The sequence below is a fragment of the Cuculus canorus genome, chromosome 2, assembly GCF_017976375.1.
Source record: "Cuculus canorus isolate bCucCan1 chromosome 2, bCucCan1.pri, whole genome shotgun sequence".
Taxonomy (NCBI): domain Eukaryota; kingdom Metazoa; phylum Chordata; class Aves; order Cuculiformes; family Cuculidae; genus Cuculus; species Cuculus canorus.
The window spans coordinates 142,042,873-142,064,167 of NC_071402.1; the positions used below are offsets into that span (position 1 = coordinate 142,042,873).

At 37.6% G+C, this 21,295-nt stretch overlaps 1 protein-coding gene across 17 annotated transcripts in view; it reads left to right on the forward strand.

Moving 5' to 3' along the window:
- KIAA1217 (KIAA1217 ortholog) overlaps nt 1-21,295 on the forward strand; it is a 362,749-nt gene that overhangs the window by 234,632 nt on the left and 106,822 nt on the right. For 7 of the 17 annotated variants that reach the window (XM_054058353.1, XM_054058352.1, XM_054058359.1 and 4 more), the window contains one exon: nt 19,152-19,232. The exons of 9 other annotated variants lie outside the window; for them this stretch is intronic. In XM_054058353.1, the coding sequence (XP_053914328.1) occupies nt 19,152-19,232 (81 nt within the window). The remainder of the gene's footprint in view (nt 1-19,151; nt 19,233-21,295) is intronic. One more of the 17 variants, XM_054058361.1, reaches the window with a different exon arrangement.

The window sequence follows — 21,295 nt, forward strand, 5'->3', positions numbered from 1 at the left end:
GTGTAGAGATGGAATATGTGAGATGATGGAAAAAAGAAGAGATAACCTGAACTGCTGTTTGTGCCTCCCCCTTCCCATCTTTTTCTTCCCAGGCATTTCTTACTTTCCTTTTTTTTTTCCCCATGAGGCTAGGTTTATTTGAGTTTCTAGGGAAAGCAGGTGTCAGGAGACAGAACAACACAGGGAGTGGGGCTGAGCTTTTAGCATCTTGGAATTGCCACTACAAATCCCTGATTTTTTATTTTTTTTTACTGTTCCCTGAGAGTATAAGCTCCAGGAATTGAAATATAGCATTCCGTGCTCAAGAATTGTTCCACAGAATATGTGAGAGAGCCTATAATTAAGCACTTGTGCACAGATAGCAGTATTGGAAGAATAAATTTGGTGCCTGTCTCTCCAAAAGTAGTTGAAAACCATAAATCATTTGTAGAATAGATAATCACAGATATAACACTGTAGCTGCATCTGCAATTATTTTCTCCTCAACCTCTTGTGTACAATTAAGAATTCAGATTTAACAGCTGGGAATGATGTTCAAATGTTGATCTGAAGTAGAAAGTTCTATTTAGAAAATTTTCAGCAGTTCTTTTATCCTCCCCGTTCATTATTTTTTTCTGGAATAGGTTAAAAAATATAGTACTTGACCTGCTCTGCACTGAGATAGGAAAGAGATCATTATAAACTCAGATATGGATTTATGCTTAATAATCCATCTTCTCATGTGGCTGAGTTCAATGGCAGACAGACTGAATGTCTATCAACAGGCTGAACTTTCTTTGGTCAAGAAACTTTGTTAATATTTTATTTTCCTAGTTCAGCGGGGAAATATTTTTCAAAGGTTTCTTGTTGATAGTTGTGGCAAAGCAGCTAACGTATAAAGCTCAAAGTGAGTGCCTGTCAAATTAGAGATGATAAACAAGTGAAAACTGTAAGAAATGGAAAGTAGATATTAATGCAATCACACTTCATTATATACACTGATTAGTTTAGAGTTCTATGCATAAATATAACAATATGCTGAATGGATAGGTGTGTGGACTTTGTGTACACATAAAATTCCCACAGAAAGGTCTCGCATATGTCACGATACTCTGCATGCATGTGAATTCAAAGCATTTGGCATTTAGGGAGTCAAAAGCAGCTGCTCAAGCTTTAGGAGTGAGGTTTTATGAGTTTATATTTCATCAGTGGTTTTTTATTCTGCCAGTAAAACCTCTGTCTTTAATGGGCCAACAAGCAGGTACTGGGTCTGTTATCTGAATATGTATGCACGGGCACTTACACACTTCTTTGCAACAACAGATACTCAGAAATCTTTCCTTAGTCTAGCAAAGTGAATTGTGAAACTTTGCTGATGTGGTAGAGGATTATCGTGATGAACTTGATTCTTCATCAGCTTGGTTCTTGATGAACTAATTAGTCCCTCTAAAATTGAGGGGAAAAAGAATTGCATTTGTTGGAGAGTTATATCCTAACAGGAGGCACTTAGGGCATGGGTATGGCAGGAGTAAATACTGGTAAATTTAGTCTCATTAGACACGTATAGTAGTGGTGTACATTTTACCTCCATATATATTCAGTTTGGGGATTTCCAGTTTCTTTGCAGTGAAATAATGTATTTTTATTTTTTAACAAAACTTTCAGCTCTTACCACGTTCTTTGCAGATCAGGCCTAGGAAACACATCTGAAGTTTGATCACTCTACACAGTTTGAGACTGGAATTAGAAACCGTGGCATGTTTAGCAATTTTGTAAGATAATCTGTGTATCAGCCAAGGAACCATTATTCTTTAGAGCCAATATTTTACTATTTATCTTTCTCCTTTTTTTATATATCTTGTTTCCTTGGTTTATTGGGGGATTTTATTTTTTTTTTTATTACAGCAGTATGCCCAGGGGTAAGATTTTTTTTTTCTTTTTTTTATTTAGTTTTCTTCTGTTCTAAAGGGACAGAATTATGCCCCCTTCTTTAAGTTGGCCTTTTACTCATGGTATCTGGTCTAAGGAGTTTGCTTGTACAGACTAGTGTTCAGGTTAGGGACTTTTCTTCCTATTGCCTTTGTGGTTTGGGTATTTTCAGTGATAGAGACATAACAGTTTTTTACATAGTTTTACTAGCAGAATACTGGAAATATTAATTCAGTATTAATTGAAGCATCCAGTATTCCAGAAAATTTGCACAGAATGGAGTAAATATGATCAACTCCACTTTGTATTCTAGACTGGTGATACTAATTTTCAGTGCACCAAGAAGAATTATGGAAATTCTTCTCATGATAGCCTGTGATATTTACTGATGTTGCAGCTAGAATAAAACAGTAAAACTAGCTAGTGGTGAAAGTTTGCAAATGGTGCGAGATTGATAACTAGTCAACAATGAGAAAGTTCTTCGTACAAAATGGTCTGGATTAACGCAACTCAAAGCGATAGGACAATTTTCAGTGCAGCCAGATGTCAAGACGTACATTCAGGAGCAAACAGCACAGGCCATGCAAGAGGACTTGGGCCTGTAAAGCACTGACTTCAGAAGAAATCAAGAGCTGTCATAGGTATTCAACCAGTCCTGACGCCCCAATAGGACTCGGAGTGGTAGAACCTGCATGGTCTTGGGGTTGTAAAAGCAGGAGACTCTTGAATGCTCGGCGTACTATGCTGCTTAACCTGACCAGAACTGAAAGAATTACTTCTGAAAGACTTTTTCTAATTCTGCTTTCCCCAATTCAAAAAAAGTGTTGAAAAATGGTTAAGATCCAGAAAAGCCTTCTAGTGAATAGCCTGAGGGTATTATTTATCAGTTTAAGCAGGAGTTCCCAGCTTTAGTCAAGATCCAAACAGCTGGAATTCAAGGCAAGATACGTGCTGTTTGGAGTCTGTGTGTGTTTTCACATGAGGAAAATTATCCACTGGAATAGCTGGCTAGGGGGATGAGGAGCTCTAATTTCATCCTTTTTCTTTCTAGGTTCCTCTTAACTTAATCTTGGTTTGCGTATTTTAATTTTTAGGAGGAATGTGAGCATTTCTAATTTTCACCTATTTAAATAATTAGAAAATTTATAATAACAGTTTGTGGGATACTAGCTTTTCTGCTTTTCTGTTATACTTGGGAGATGAAAACTTTCCAATAATAGGGTAGCAAACTGGAGAAACAGTCTTACGAACAAAGAACTATTGAACCCTCTGAATTAAAATAAAAGCAGCATTACTCTCCGCCTTAATCAGTAGAAGCGGCTGCTTGGCCTGTAGGTTGGTTTTTTTTTCTTGTTTGTTTACACGTTTACCAAGAAAAATTTCAAAAGTTGTCTTCATCAGAGCACAGCTGCAATGTAATTGTTGGGTATATATAATGGAGAAGAGGGAGCACGGAGAGATAGCAGTGATGATGGTTTTCAAATAATATATCTTTATACAGCAGGAAGAAAGTGATTACTGAAAGGTTAGCCTAGATTACTATTCATGAGTTTTCTGAGCTTTTAAACAAATTGTTGTGCAAATGTTCATAACCTCATAATTTTCTCTTTCTCAGGAGGTGTTCAGATCCCTACATGTGCAGTAGATCAAGCGTACTTCCAAAAATAGGCACATTGTTTGTGCTTGCAATTCCAGATGATCTTGTTATGGCAACTGAGCCCCTGAAAGTTATCTGTGGCCTCTGTGGATGCTTCTTCACACAGTTCCTCTCATGGCTGGGAGCGGCTATTGTACTGCGGAACAACCCTCTCCTTTTTGGGCACAGTCCTTTGGTTTCAAAGCCAAATGCAATTAAGTCATCCTCATTAGATCATTAGAGCCTTCACTGAAATCTCCTCAGTAACATGCCTGAACTTTCATTGTGGTTCCAAATGGATAATTTTTTGGAATTTGACTTTGCTTTGAAATGTGGATCGCTCTTTGCCCAAAGGCGTATCTGGTTTTGTATAAACATGGAAGTTTCAGGCCATTTGAGGGACACAGTGCAGAATAATTCAGCTGTGCTAAGGATCTAAAGTGTTTCAGCGTTATTATTAACAATGTGTTTTGTGTCTGCTTCATCTTTTGAAAATTTTAAGAATCAGATGGTGTCCTCACAAACACATCTGGCAGATCTTGCCAGGCAGAACCAACTGAGATCTCTCCTTCCTGTATAACTGGTATATGTGACCCCACGTACATTCGGCATTGGGCATAAAGTATTTAAAGAGCACCTCCCTCCCCAGCTGCCTTGCTCCTATGGTATGCCATATGCCATCAGAGTGGTAGGTAAGTGTTGCAAAGCATGGAATGTTGGATATTGAATATTCTTAGTGTAAAAGCTGGCACAGGAAATGTGTATCTTTAGAGAAAATAACAAATTGCTTTGTAAATCAGTGTCATTTTCCGACGCTGGGTGCCAGTGAGCTATTTCCTGTGGCAAGACTCTTCTGTCATCGCTGTGGTCCTTAGGACAGTCCATATAAGCTACAAGAACAGACAGACACCAGATGCATGCGACATTTTTACCTTGCATGTCTTCACAGTATCATAGAGGTAATACATGGCTCTAAGAATCACCAGTTGAAGAAGATACAGGGAGGAGTATGAAGGTAATAATGAATGATGAAAATAAAGATACAAAACTGTGAACACAAAATATACAGAAGAAATCCCCTAAACATCTAAAACCACCAGCTGCGTCTCTACCTACTTGAAAGTAGTTGGCTCATTTCTTATGAGCCCTCTGACTTTGTTTTTATTTGTTTGTTTTCAATGCCAGAAATTCAGAGATATTTACTGTGGGATTAATCACCGCTCGATATGAGTTAGAATTTGACTTGCTGAGAATATTTGAGATCCAAATGTATCTCAGTTTGAGTTCACGTACATTGTGGTTAGTGCCTAGTCTCCAGTTCAGTAAATAGTAAGCAGTTGTTTTTTTCTTCTCTGAGATATGAATATTTGTTGGCAGATTGGGCTTGTCTTGTTTGGACCAGGGTAAATCAAGCAGTTATAGCTGAAGCGTAAATAGTATGATGGGATAGTACATGCTTTATTTAGCAAGTAAATTAAGGTGAATTAGTGTAAGACCTCTTTGTCAAAAACAAAACAGCCACTGAAAATTCAAAGTAAGGCTGGTAATAGTTCACATTATTTCTTTTAGTCACCATGGCATCAAACTAATAATTGATAGTTAACACCATTTTGGTGACTCTTGTTTTAGAAGCCAGACTGTTAAAGCTGCTTACTTTCAGAGTTCCAAGCTTTTGTTTGCAGTTTATAGAAATACAGCATTAGTGCTTTAGATTTTACATCAACTCTGTGCTGCTGAATTCAACTGTATGAATAGCTGACTTCTTCCTTCCAGCAAAATGTGTACTGCACAACTAGCATTTTTGTGTGCTTTTCTGAACCACTCCAGTTAGCATAAGTAAATGAAGACAATGAATGATAGCCTGAAACATAATTGGCAAACATTTTATACTTTAATACCGAAATGTGTTTCTTTTGCCTGTAAGTTTACTAAAATTCCAGTGCCTCAAGAAAGCTGTAGTACTTGCTAGGGAGGTTGTATTTATTAATCAGAAAACAGTAATTGGAAAAGAGATGAAGCATGGTCTGTTGCTTTAGAAATTATTCTTTGAATTGGCCAATTTCCAACTGTAAGGAGCTCTAGAAGGATTTTATCCTTTATTTCTGCCTCATAGCTTTTTTCATCACGCTGATAAAAGGTTTCTTGTGAGGCTTCTATTTTTTCCAATAGGCAGAGGAAATCTAAATTGCCTCTGGGCATTTTCTTAGTTCTAATGAGTTGAGCCTGGTCTGGAAACAATACATACAAAATGGAGAGATACAACTTGGAAATGTGTTTCGCAGTTACAACGGGATGTTGTGAAATAGCAGATTCAGGCATTAGGAATGCAGCACTTTGAGATGGTAGGTTGTGACTGTACTTGCAGCAATTTGCATAGCGTTTTCTACAGGTCCTTATCAGTTTACTTTTATTGCTATTTCATTTCCCATGATAAAGAAGTGGAAGACCTCCTTCTGGCAAAGCAAATAGTCTTTGCAAATTATGCTGCTCAAAGGAAGAGCTGCCCTTATGGATCTCACTATTCCATACCCATCATAAAAGTTTTTAAGTTTACACAGTTACTGGTTTTCCCATCTTTGTGCTGCCTTTAGTTTTAACTATGAAAGAGACACACTGTATCTTACCCAAAAAGAGCAGATATTTAGAAAAAATTCAGAAGTGCTATGATAGGTTCTGATTGCACTTTTTAAATGCTGCTTTTTTATTCCTTTTAGCTAAAAAGACAGATATTTATGACTCTCAGGAAATACCAGATAATTTATAAAGCATATGTGAACGCTAGGTATGGTCTGTCAGATGTTCTTAGCTATGGTCAATGGATGGTTTGTTGCAGTCTAAAGAGAGAGACCTAGGTCTTTGCATGTACCTGATTTTTCTTCTTGCACATGAACTGGATTAAGCTAAACCTATTCCATATATTGCCTTATAGTATTTTCACATAGAAGCATTTGCAACATTTTACACAAGCAACACATGCAAGTGCTGTTGAGGAGATGCCATCCCAGAGGCCATGACTGGAAGAGCTGCTGTGTTATGGGCCATAGGTCCTTGTTTCCCCTGATGATCTGTCCTGCACCAACATGACTCAAGTAGCTTGAGAGCCAGCAAAAATTGCTGCTTGATTTACCTACAGATTTTAACATATGCAGCTCTACAGGCAACACCCGGCAGTTGAAGAGTGTGTGGTTGGAACTGTGTTCCCCACTGCTTGTAGCCTCCTTCAAACTTCCCAATTTGAGGCAATTTAGGAGAGCTCTGCAGCCACCTTATCTGAGCTATAACATGGTATTTATAGCCTCAGCTTGAAGAGCTGAGGGTGTTCAGATTAGGTGATAGCTACTTGCCTTCAGCATCCTTACAGATGAAATCAGGCGTATCCCATCTATTAATGTGTAGTCCAGAGCTTGAGAGCTTGCCTGAAAAATAGTTTGTTCACTTTGTGAATGTTAACATTTGGTAGTGCTTTTTTGTTTGTTCCCTTGCTTGGAGTATACATTTGAGAAAGTAACAGGAGTTTGCAAGCTCTTTTACTTCTTACTTGGAGCACATTGTTAACGTACCTTTCTCAGTCTTTGCATGACAAATACTGTAGCTAGTGTTGCAGACTTTAGTAAGCTGGGATCTATTGTAGATCCTCAGAAGAAAATTTGCAAAGGGTAAGTACTGTTTTGTTCCCTCTTTCCCCTATTTTAAATGCTATCTGATAAGGATTCATTCTGGACTATGCATTATAATTATTTAACTAACCTTTACTGAGGCATAAAGAGAGAGTTGCTCACTTTCAGGATAGTTTTTGTTTGAAGTTTCTACTAAGTATTTTATGTAAACAGAACATGCAGGCTCTGTTAACTAGCTTGAAAGGGTTCATGTTGGGAAAGGGTCTTTCCAAATTAGCATTCTCTACAAAATGCTTTTAAAGACAGTTGTGTTTTTTTTTTTTTACTCTTAGGCCACACAAACATAGATTTTTCATTTTTAATTTACTTTTCAGGCCAGAAAAAAATAAGAATATCTAGCAAATTTTGAAACTTGCTTTTCTTTATTATTCAACTGTCTTCCTTTCTCTTGGTCCTCTTGGTAGAATAATTTCAGTTTTCCTTCTATACAGAAGTTATCTTTACAGAATTAAATCTTCAACATCTATACAGAAGTAATCTTCAACATAAGCAATAGTGGCTTGGGAGCTCTGTCTGCCCTTATCAGTCAAACCTTTCCTAAAGGAGGGTCTATCTTTTTAATGAAAAAAAAAAAGTCGAGTTTTAAATCATTCATTTATAACTCATATAAACTGATACTGAATTACCTCTGTGTCCTACAAACAAGTGGCCACCTGCATGTAAACTTCACACCTTTAAATTCTGGAATTCAGCAAATGCTGTCTTAACAATTATTACCATTTAGAAATTCCTCCATGAGAATTTTCCTAAAAGCTTTCAGTTTTCCAGACAGGCAGATTTTAATGCAATTTACAAATAAGTAATAGGTATTAGGAAAGAATCTAAACCATTACTTATAAAATCAACAAAGGGTCTCCCAGTTCACATCCTGAAAGACTCTGTGGAATCACAGATTTTTTTTGAATTACACTACTGAATCAGAAAAGACAACTAGGTATTGCTGCTGCTGGGTCCTTTTGCTATGCCCTACTTCTTCTGCTAGAGCTCTGGCAGAAAGATATATGGCATGAAACTATTTATCAATAGCCTCTGAAATAATCAAATTATTATTTCTTTTTAGAATTCAGTGTTCCTTCAGAAAAATGAAACATATGTTTATTTCTTTCAGCGGTGTTGTACAACTTACACCCTTGTCTTAACTGGATACTATCAAAATTACTGACCATTTATTCAGTTCCTGAGATAAGCAGAACTGAAAGTCAGTGCATGTTAGTGGATGTGATCATCCACTAGACTTTTTTTTCCACTTGGCTTTCTTACATTACCTAACCTTCGGTGAACTCCCTTTAACATCTGCTTTCACAGAATTCTCCTTAATCCAGCGTCATTGTCAGATTGGGGCTTCTGTTTGATTTTTAGAAATAGAGAAATAATAATGCTTCTGAGAATTTCAGTAACTAGAGAAAATTACTGATGATGGGTAGTCATTTAAAAGAGGGTTAAAGGGTTATTAGGGTAACAGTGTGAACAGAAGTATGGAATATTTTCATGTCTTCATAAGAACTTACATAAGTATTACGTCTTGAGTTACTCTGATCAGAGTTTCTCTTCAGTTTTTAATTACTTTTTTCCAGAATCTTCAGGGTTTAAAAAAAATTAAAATAAAATATAAAAAAAAAAAGTTTCTCTGCCAAAAGATCTTACACTATGGAATATTTATCATACACCTATTATCTGCAATATAAACCATCTCTGCATCTCCTTTCTGTGTGGATGGGAATAAGAGCTGTCTTTTCTAGCTAGTCAATCTGGAGATTATCCCTGAGACCAACTATGCCAATGGCATCAGTTTATGTTGTGAACAACATGTTGAGTAGTACAGCACTGATGAGTGTATCTCAGGGTCATCATCTCTCTCAATCAGAATTGATGCAAGGTGTAAGAAAGAAGATAATCTTTTGGGAACACTGAAGGGAAAAAATGTACCCGTACAGTGCACATTTAGATGCTCTAACCTACGTGCACAAAATTCTCCTTACTAGCAGTTACTACAGAGAATGGGAGGTCTTGATGTTTGGAAATAGAAAATATACAATTCACTGCTGTTTGGAGAATAAAGATGTATTTCTATCCATCTAAAATAGGCAAGTGAATGGTGAGGAACAAAGACCAGAAAAAGAATGCAAGTCTTACTCCATGGCCAAAATAGGAACTATTTTCTAGTTTCCAAGATGACACCAAGACAGAGCAGGCAAAACCTGCCATAGAATGTCTGCAGAATCTATTAACACATTTATTTTTACCAGTTTAGGCACGTTCACCCCTGTTTGGACATGTATAAAAAGGACTACTGCCAGTACGTTTTACTTTGTAAGTTATTTCCTACAGGATCACCTGTTTAAAAGTGAATTATTCTCAGAGAAATCCTGAAAAAACAATATGTTAGAACCCATTCTTTCTTCACTTTAAATCTTTCAAATCCATTTTTAAGGCATAGAGACACTAAAAGAGGGTAACACTGAAGGGATGAAATCGTGGCCCTCTTTTTAATGCCTATGGCAAAGCACATTCCATGAGCTTCTGTGGAGGCAGGATTCCTTTTGTGTGCATACCTGTACATAATGAGGCACATGTGCTCACAAAAGTTTCAGTAACCAGGCAAATGTATAATGCTCAAATACAAACCTATGTTGTGTTCTGGCTAGTGTATTTATTGCCTTGTGAAGACTGTGCCGTGTAGTTGGAAGACTGAGACACAGCTTTTTCAAATATTTGTGAATTATCTTTTTTGATTGAACAGATAACATTGATTTTTGCTGAATTTAGGGGAGAGAAGGCACTGAGAAATATGAGGTTGTTGAATGTTCATGCAAGAGCAGAAGACACTGTATACTGCACATCTGGTTTTGTCTACTAAAGGTTACTCCATTTCAAAGTTTTACACTTTGATTTGGTAAATTTTCACCAGCTTTAAGAATACTAATGCATATGTGCTAAAAGGAAAGTAATTCAGCAAAGAGAAAATTCAAAAGTACATACTGTTTTCCCTGCCTCTACCTCTGATATCCAGAAAATATATCTGTTGGCTCATATTAGGCTTCCTTTCTCTTATGTTTTGATACTTTGTCATTTATGAGCAGTGCTAGCACTGGAACTATAAAGAAAGCTTTTTAATGAACAAAGATGTAAAAAGTAAAGATACCAACTTGGGATATGTTTAAGCTTTTGAAGAGAGAACATGTACAAGAAAACAAGGTTTTAGAAAGACATCTCTCTTTGCAGCACGTAAGAATATGGAATTGCACATTCCTTTGCGCATGATTGTGTTATATTGCCCCCACCCCTAGTTTCTCCTCTGAAAAAACCTAAACTGTATTGCAAATTATTATCCAGTCGCATGGGTCCTGGATCTCTTACAAGTTGGAAACCATTTTATATGCTGTGGATTCCTTTCAGTTTTAGAGCCCTGTCTTGGCTTGTGAACAATGATGACATCAAGTCTTGAAATCCAGCTTTAGCTCTATTCCCTGTTCTGTAAGGCTTATAAAGCCAGTAGCACCTGTCTGTTGTTTCCAAATGGGTTATATTTTAACTGACATTTCTGATTGATGTGCTGACATTATGGTTTATTATTTATTGGTTTTACATTATATCCCTTAAATGTGAGGTGATCATTTAAATAGATTTTGCAATATGTGATAAATATGTTGTCATAAAGACGTTTGAATAATACATAATATTTGACTATCACTCTATGTATAAATGTTAAATTGAAATTAATATTTACATTTCCTTATCAATGAAAACTTACAGTGCTATTTTGCAATACTGATGTCAAGATAATTTTCCATAACTTAATGTTGGTGGTGTTAATTAGCACGTAGTATCGTAGCAGTAATATCTGATTGTATCAAAAACAGAATTCACTCAGGATCTTGAAGAATCTCGCTGTTTGTCTATAGCATTATAAGTACTTAATATCTATCTCACTAATATGAGATAACTGATTATGGGATAATATGACTGACTTATTCAGCTGGATTCCACTGTAATTACCCTGTAACTATTCAAGTGTAAGCTAGTAGGTACTGCACAAATGCATTTTTGAGCTCATATCTCTCTTGTAGTTGTGTAGATGACAGGTATGTGTTTAAGAAACAGTGGAAGGTAATAAATTGAGCTAAAAGTAAGACAGGTGGGATTTTTGTGTTTGATGTAGTTCAGGTTTTAGGTATTGTAAGAGAAAATCTAGGAGACTGTGGTTAAGAAAACCTCACTACTATGCTAAGAGAGACTGTGATCCTTACAACAGGTGAAGAGCAAACTTAATATGGTGTATAAATGTGATACTGTTCTATAGCAGTTTTCCCCGCAGTGTGCTGGAAACTGTTTATGAGTTAATTATTGCAGAAGCCTTATAAGATAGATAGGTATTGTGAATTCTCTTCTATTTCATTGTGTTTCCAAGGACAGGAAAAGTTATTTTGTAAGGACTGAAATGGTAAATGAAGCTTGATAACTCTTATACCATAGAAAGCTATGACTGGACATCTTTGCAGGCCTATATAAACAAGAATTTAGGGTGTTTTTTTTTTAAAAAAAAGGAGACTGGATTTTTTAGGAGAAGAGGACTAGAGCGATTTTGGAAGATTACTGCTGTATACAGTTTAAAGTGAATATAATCAAATTTATTCACCCATTTCTCTATAGTCAAAGGAATTCTGATTAATGAAAGTTTCCTAAGAGCTCTGTAGTATATCAAGAAATAATTGGTAAGAGAACACTCTCCAAGGATTAGGGTTGCCATTAGAGTTCTGCATTGATTTGTCTTACCCAAATTGCCCTTGATGGATGTTGTATAAATTCTTTCTGTTCTGCAACCTATTTTCTTAAAAGAAATTAGGCCCATTGAAATAAATAAATAAAGTCATTTATGACTTTCTATAAGAGCTGAGCAGAAAAGCTGGCAACCGAGTGCAGTCCCCTGCCATCGTGACATAGACAGGTACTATACTGCATGAGGATTTTTGTCTAGGGCAGTAGCTGAAATGGTAGTTCTTGGCAGGCACCTGCAGATCCCATCATTTAGAGTTGTGGGGTTTAAGTTGTTAAAAAAACTATCTGTTAATGTTGTTTTGTCTTACAGAGGAATACAGCAGAAAAGTGGAACAAAATGTGTGTACAACTACATTTTTGTTTATGCTGTCTTCTGAGTAATTGCTTTTTTTTTTTTTTTTTTAACAGAGGGGAAGCAATTCCTTTAACCTTAACATTTTGAATAGGAAATAATCCAAATTTGATCACTTTGAGTAGCTTTTATAAGTTTTAATTGGATGAGCTGATCACAGCATAGAAAATAAAGTACACTTAATCAATAGTGAAGACTAAAATGAAACTTATAAAACCAAAAAGAACTTATAAAAGAAGCATTACAATTAAATCTGAGTGATGAAAGGTAACAAGGCCATGCATTTTTATGTATTTCAGAGCATGTTGTTCTCAGTAGACCATTGGTTGTCATTGCATACACCATAATGTGCTTTTCAGTGATGTTTATTATTGTATGAATAACCAGGTCAGCCGGTTGTTTAAATAAATTTGAGAGAAAAATACCACAGAAAAATGGGCAAGAGGAACGGCTATATTCTTTAAACATCATTTTTTCTCTATTATTCTTTCTTAGTTTCCAAAATACTGGAGGCAGCTCATGAAAATCTTTTCCTCCTTAGGTCATCATTGTTTCTTTAGATTCATAATATTTTTTGTTGTTTGTCTTCAGCAATATATTGTGATTCCAAGAAGAGATGATAACAATAGGAGAAGAGGAATGAATAATAGGAGAGACAGACTGTTGGAAACAAATATACTGTGTTTGTCTAATTGTCTCCATTTCTAACTGTGGGACAGATACAGAAGAATGGTGAACAATATTCTTGCCACTTAGTGAAGTTTAGTATCAAAATCCATATTCAAGCTGCCAGATATCTCAGATATTAAATGTCAGTGGCTGAAAAGCACGAATTGAACTAACAATTCAAAATTGCTCTGCTCCCTACAAATCTTACCAGAATTGGTAGGAGGCATGGTGAGGTACCTCCTTCTAAACTTCTATACCTCATTAGACAACCAACTTTGAGATCTTCAGCCAATGTTTTTTTCAGTTTTCCATGTCTGTACAATGTAGGCTTTTTCACATGCAGAATTTTGTGTCACAGAAGAGTGAGGTTCAGATTCACAGATTCAAATATGGTTGAAACCTTAGAGAAACGAGCAAACTATCATTTTTTCACTCTTTTATTTATTTTATTACTTTTATGTGAAATGTGGAAAGCAGAGAGTCTGGTGAGCACTCAGAAGTATAGTTGTTAGGATCCAAGAATGACCAAATGCATAACTTTGTTAAAGAAAATAGTCTCATGGACCTCTTATATGATTATTAGTAATTACATGCTTAATTATATACTTTAAAGCATAAATCTGAAATGGAGGCAGGGCTGAAATATACAGTACCATGCAAGGTCTTGCTTAAAACTCCCTAAACTGTCATCTTAAGGTGAACAAGAAGTCATGTTTGTCCTTGATATTACAGGTGAACTGAAATATAGATACAATGTTGTATGTCTGTTCACAGTGTAAAATATGGAGCTTAGCATAGCATATCTGCATGGGTGGAGCGGCAGCAAAAGGCAGAAGTCTACATGACCGTGGAGAACTACTGAAGCTCTTGAATACCAGACTGTTTTTTACTTTAAAGGTGCAACTATTTTTCATCTCTAAAAAAGTATGGTTTGGAATATGATCTGGATTCCCTTGAGATGTTTAAAAACATGTCTAGTTCTGGTTGTTTGATTATAATGTTTATTAAATATTATATGAAATTATATGAAATATTAACAGATTTAATTCTTACTGAAATGAAATTAAACAAGTTTTTAGGAATTTTTTTACAGAAACTGAGAAAAAGACATAAACAACAATGAAGAAGAGACCCTTCACTTTTTTTTTAATTTCCAAACAAAAGAAATGTTTGCGAAGTTAACACACATGTCATGTTCAGCTATAATTTTCAAAAAGTTGGAGCCAAAGAACATATACAGTTTGAGGGATGCTGTAGATGTAGAGTATGCTGGAAAACATAAATCCTGAAACATAAGTAGCCCTAATGTTTTGTGCAGACCTCTTTCTTTGTTCTCATCTTTCTGACTGCATTCCTGGTTTACATTTCACTGGGTTTTTTTGTTTCTGTGCTTTCTTTTGAACCATTTGTCACAGGCCATCTCCATTTTTTCTGCAGTTGCTTAAATGCTGTCTTGCAGGTTGCTTGCAGTTGATCCTGTACATTGCCTGTATTTTCATGTGATATAAGACATCACCCTTTCCCTTCTTTGGCAGATAGTTGTGTGCTTAAAATTTCTGTTGGAAGAATCTCTTTGGCCTGAACCCAGCTGAGTTACCATCCTGACTTTTTCCCATCCCAGCATTGTTGAGAAACATCAGTTTCTTGTATCCTCCCCACAAAACCGTTGTTCACAGGAAATAGGCAGTTGATCCTCATTTCCTTCTGTTTCAAGCTGTTTAAGAGGACTTATGAGTCAGCATCTCATTTAGTTGTATATCATCATCTATATGCTCATCTCTAGCCCTTTGTGTTTTCATTATTGTTTCCTTCCAGCGCTGCATGTCTCTGCAGGATCTCACCTAGAGACTGTAAACCTAGGGAACACCAGTTGGTAGTGTTGGCTAACCCAGCTTTTCTTCATACCATAGCCATGCATTTCTCTGATTTTAGCCACTTCTTGTCTCAGCAACTGTATCGTCTTCCTGGGTGACCCATGATAAATGAAACCTGTTTAATGCATTATGTCTTTGTAAGAGCTTCCCTTTAAAAATTCATCAGAAGCATAAATCCAGGATGTATTATACAGACTGGAAAAAAAGAGGAAAGCTTAACATGCTCCTAGATTTCTCCACTTTCACAGCACTGCCAGGACCTCTGTGAAAAGGCACTTCAGCTTGTATTGTCACTGCAAGGCAGAACAGCAGTGCTGCATTCCTGCAATGGGAGCACCTAACACCCTTCTGTGACATTATTTCAGACTGACTCAGGGAGACAGATGTCTCCTACTAAGTCATCAATACAAATGTCTCAAGCATATGCTTTTTCTTTCAGAGACTTTTTTTTTAGTGTTCAACAGACCTGATCCTGCTTAAAATAGTGAATACTTTCCTTTGATCTGCTTAGCAAGCAGATCCCACAAGGCAGACTTACAGTTCATTCACCCTTGTTTTGAAGGCCCTGGCATAATGACTAATACAGCCAGTCACCTCAAAATATTAAACCTTTTCCTCACTAGGTTACTGGTAATCCTCTGGGTACTACTTCAAAAGTGGTATTGACCAGACTTTTCTTATGACTTTGTTTGACAGTGTTCAATGCATTCTTGGCAACTTTGCATTTCTGCTATGACACTTAAATTTCTGCACCACCTGGAAAGCTCCATTTAGATTTAGAGTTCAAAACCAGCATGTTTGGAAGCTGTTTCCCTTATCTCTATTACCTTCCTGTTACAGTAAAGACTGGCTCTTGAAAATAGTTTGTCTTCATTTAACACCCTATCCTGCTCATACTTGCTGTTAGCGTGAGACTCTGCAGCTGTTCTGGTAGCTGCACACCTTGTCCCAGCCCCAGTTTCCACTCTTCTCCTTGGCCTCTAACAATTTCCACTTTTTTCCAGTAGAAATTATTTATACTCTTTTCTTGTTTCTCTCCATATCACCTTTATATGTCTCTCTGCCTGTATTAATGTGTTTATTTGCATACCAGGCCAACACGGACAAGAGGTGGTACGTCTTGTGTTCTGCTTTCACAACTCATGAAGACCTTACACTAGTTTCAACAGGAACATCTCTGCTCTGAGGGTATTTGGTAACAGAAAGTGGGAAATCCCTGTTATTCTTCCAGGTCATTGGGACAGACTCACCTTTTATAGGTTGTACTCATGCTGTTCGGACTGGTAAAGTAACGTTCATTCAAGCCAGCTAGAGATCTGCACACTTATACATGGGAATGAAATCACAGACTCTATACAAGTCCACTTGGTAGAGGGCATAGGATACTATCTGCTAGCCAGCAGAGGTTGCTCAGTGCACATTAGTTGAGTGTTCTGTGCTCTACAGCTCTCTGTTTCTTAGTCAGTCAAATCCAGGGTATTTTAATTGTCTGTGGGATTTACTCCATCATCCTGTTTCTCCTCTCATGCTGGGTGTTTGCTTGGATGCCTCACCTCTTTGAAACAATGATGGAGTTGGTGAGGGAAGCAGGAGATGGGGGATTGTCCCAAGAACCTCTCCTTGTGTTGGGTGCGGTTGCAGTCCTTGCTACATTTGGAAATTGCGAAGTTCTCCTTGAATTCATTTCCCATCATTGTGGACTATATATATCCACTCGCATGCCCACAAATTGGAAAAAAATAGTATTCCCCTACAATCTAGGAGGAAAGGAAGAAGTAGATCATTATTGTTTTCCCTCTCTAAATACCCATGAGGTCATCAGAGTGCTGATGAAGGCATCAGTGTGGTGTTGAGTTTGGAAAGGAATATAGCAAATTAAAAAATATTTTGGAGAGTTCCGAAGGAAGCCATGCTTCAGGTTTGGATTTCAGACCCAAACGTCTTCAAATTTCATTCATGATAAGGTCTTTACATGTTCTGCAGTAGGGGTTTTGGTTATAGTTCTCCCATATTGGCACATCTAGATCTTCTTTAGGTGATCTGAAGTTTGCTGTATAACGCTGTGAAGGCCTTGTTTGCCTCCCTGTGCTACTTTATGCAGGAATTGGTGAAGCCTGCTGCACCACTCCTGCTGGGGTTCTATATTTGTGTGTGGTTCACTTTTTCCTGCAAGACTGTTTATTCAGACTCTTAATCCTGCATCACATTCATATGATTTCAGATCAACACCCATAAGAGGAGGGAGAGATATCTCAGTGTAGGTGGACTAGATTTATATATTTTAACTGCAAACCCTCATCTATCTACTTCCTTTAAAATTAAAATAAATAGCATGTTACGATAAGAGGAGGGGGAAAGGTAGGGCTATAGACAACATTTTTGCTGGATGGAGAGTGAGAAGTGTTGCTGCTTTCGTCAGGCATCCTAATGTCCTTACCCACCATTAGGTCAGAATTGATGTTTCACTTCCTTTGGGAGTAGGAAAGTCCAGAGAAAAGTGACAGAGTAGTAATACCTATGAGGTGGCAGGGTTAGTGGAAACTAAGTAGTTCAAGTTGATCCTATAGAATAGCTTTAGGAAGAGCAACTGTTGCACCCTTTTAATGCTGCCCTTGTGCAGAGTAATGCCCCCTCCAGAGCGTGGTCTTGATGTGTAATGACATCTGAATGTCAAGCAGATATGCAGTATGACTTTTTCCTTTGGAAGTCTTGTGTATTTGGCATTGAGATGGGCTTTAGTCCTTAGAAAATACATAACTTTTTTTTGGTTTTAATCAGGAGTTTTAATTAAAGGGCAAATAGTACTTCTCAGGTCTGCATGTGTGGGGTAGCGACATTATAAAAACATGAAAAACCCTAATACAGTTTCAGTATTACCGAGACATTAGCAACAGACTGTTTTGTCTTTGTGGTTTGGAATTGGAACTTATCCAGTTGTTGCCGGAAGGCTGCATTTAATTTGTACTGTGTTTGCATAAATAGATTATTTGTAAAAATCGCATATTACTTAACAATTCTAAATGATGCATTTATCATAGGGAGTAAAATGATCTATTGTTCTCTTTAAATAAAATGGTACTGCCCTTCCAAAGTATCCAATCGACAACAACATGAAAAATCACAGCGTGCTTATATGTTGCTTATCTCGTCCCTAGAATCAGTTCTCATATGCTCATATCCTCTGGGTTTGTAAAATTCAAAAGATTCTTTGAATTGCTCTCTTAATTATGGTGTTGGCATTATAATTACTTGCTAAATAAGATTCTTTAACAATGACGTCCTTGTTATCAAAGCAGTTGTGTTTCTTTGCCTGGTATAAATAGCTGCATGCTCTGAATGGGGCAGCAGCAGTTGTCGTGGGAGCCTGACTCTGGCTGAAGGAGGAATCAGTTACTCAGAGAAGGTTGTTTAGAGCGCTATACAAAATCTCTTTTACTCCCACCTCCACCCCACAGGCAAATGAAGATTAAGGAAAATACAGGACTTGCACCTACAAGGAGTCAAACAGCAGCAGGCAATTTCCCCTCCAACTGGCATATCATTTGTATGTTGGAGGGAAAAATGTTAGGGCTTTTTTGGCCCATAAGTCCCTTTTAGCACATTTTCACAGTCTGCGTGCTTTAAGATCCATTATAGAATAATAAAAAGAAACGTGATTGGAAAGTACTTTTTAGTCATACTATAGTTTATCTTTTATTCTTTTTAAAATTGTGGTTAATCAAGAGTAATACAGGACTTGTAAATCCTGCTTGAAGGATTCCATGTCTCTGTAGTAAGTGTGAAACCAACACAGAAGAGTAATGACTGCTGCTAACTCCAGCCAAGAATTGCATAATTTCTTAGGAAAAATGCATATTTTTCCATTTCTTGTCAGATATGGTTGCTAGATATATATTTGAATCTGCATGGCTCAACTCTCGGCTGTTAACTTGTGTATGTCTTTGACAGACACACCACCACATGTAGTGCATCCAAACTGAGTCCAGCAAAGGTCCAGAGAATATTGCATATAAAGTATTGATAGAGCATATTGTTTCCTGGCACATGTGCCTTTCCTTCATTGTTTTTCAGTGCCTTTTCTCTTCTCTTCTCTTCTCTTCTCTTCTCTTCTCTTCTCTTCTCTTCTCTTCTCTTCTCTTCTCTTCTCTTCTCTTCTCCACTATGTACAGGTTATTCTCTTAATTTCTGTTGTTCACCTTTTCCTTCCCTGTTAACCATTATCTCTTCCCTTCCCCTTCTTTTCTCTCTTTGATCCACAGGTTTTGCAGTGCATGTTGGTCTCCCTTCATTCAGAACTTGACATTCAAAGGTACTTGATGAAAATTGAATCCTCTCAGAGAGTTAGTACTGTACTTTCTTTTTTTTTGCACTCTGCTGTAGATTGAGTTTTTTACCCTTTAACTGTGTGTGCCTTGCTTCACAACTAGCATTCTCAAATAAATATGGATCTGCATGCATTTTCCCTCTGTATTTCACAGCAGTGTGTCATTCATATGGATTAATTGCATACGGGAGTGTGATGCATGTGCATCCTTTGACAATTTTTTTTTTAACTCTGACTGCTTTTAATGGCATGAAAGACATGAAGTCCGCACTTTTTTCTTAGATGCTTTGAAATCCACCAAAATGCAGTGGGAGGTCGTAGATAAATAAGTGATCCCTACCAGCTGTCTCAATTCTAGCTTTATTTATGTATTTATACATACTTGGACCTCGCTTAAGGGGTAAAAGAGCTGCTGCAAAGTTGAGGACAGCTCCACGGGCACAGGAGCAAATATTTCTGTATTTGTTATGCAAAAAAAGCTTAGATCTGCAACTGGAAAATTTGTTATATGTACACTGTGCACCTGTGAGGTCACCTGTATCTCACCAGTCTTCCTATTGAGCTCCTCTACCACTCTACCAATGATATAGCTTGTAATGCTATATAGAATGGGTATCTACTAGAGTTACTTCCTCCATCCGACAGTCTATGTACTCATGCCTGTTAGATAGGTACTTAAAAAAGGTGCCTCTGCATGATTTCTACTGCAGTCAAAAGTGCAGTCACAAAAGCAAGCAAGGAATGAGGCCTTGGAGCATGCAGAGTGCAACAGCGGCTTATTTGCACCTGATTTGTCACTTCCCAGCTCGTTTTGTTTCCATGTACAGGATTTAAATAGGCTAATAAACATACCCACCACAGGGAAGGATGGGAGAGGCAGAGGTGTGGAGAGCAGTAAGGCTTCTCCCTCCTTTGCCACGGAGGTGGCCTCAAGGGATGTGAAAATAAGGGAAGAAAGGGCATGTGACAAGTCGGAAGAGAGGAGCAGGCGAGGCTCCTCTCTTCCACAGCATCTGTCTAACAGAAGCCCATTAATTCTTCCCAAGTGCTGGAGCAGCAAGCTCTGGTGGTGCTTCATGGCACGTTTACATCCATGAGCAGAGGCTAAAAATAAGTCAGTGGTGTGGGTGTGCTGCTGCTGGAGGCAGCTGTCTCCTGCTTGCTTTTCCCAGGCGTTTGTTCTTGCTGGGGTCTGGCAGCATCCAGCAGGTGCCCAGGCTGGCCCACGCAGAGGGCAGCTCGCACCCTGCCCCACGGAGCTCGCTCCACTCACAAACCTGCTAGTGGATGGCTTTCTTTTCGGTTATTTTTCAAATAGCATGTTAATTAAGAACTCCTTCTTAGCTTGTAGAAACACAGAAAAACAGGTTTAGCCAGGACTGCTGCATCGTGTTCCTTTGCTTTGGGAAACACACCCCACAAAACCAGACCCTTCTCCTGTTTTCCTCTGGGACATGTGTGGGAGAACAGGGATGGGTAGATAATAATTTTCTTGAATCAGAACACACTATCCCCTAGGTACATTTAGACATCTGGTATATATTCTTTCCCCCTCCCCCCCTCTCCTTTTTGCATGTGGTTTTAAGCATGTAAGGATCTTTCCCCTTTAATCAGCATAATGACAGTTTTTGTTTAAATCATCTCTTTTAATCTTCAGAGTTCTTATGACAGTGTTGGGGATTGTGTAGGTAGGAGTTACCTCACCCGCTGCTGATGAAACGCAGCCATCTCCGGGCTGGAACAAGAGGTCGTGCTGGCTCAGGAATACTTCACAGTAGGGTTTTTAGAAGGGAAAAGAGAAATAGCTTCCAACTGAAACTGCCATAAGATTTTAATTAAGACAAATGTTGATGTCCAGGCTGGAATTTATGGATAACTTATTTAAACAAAGTAATAATAAACTGAAGCTATGATGCAAGAATATGACAGAGGCTGTGAAAGAACAAATTTTGCTCAGAGCAAAATTGCTGGAGCCATAGAAGCCTTTGTGGGGAAAAATAGTGAGGTGATCAGTCACTTTTAAAATTTGTCTGTCACATATAAATAAATACTTAATGTCACAAAGCTTTTGAATAAAGC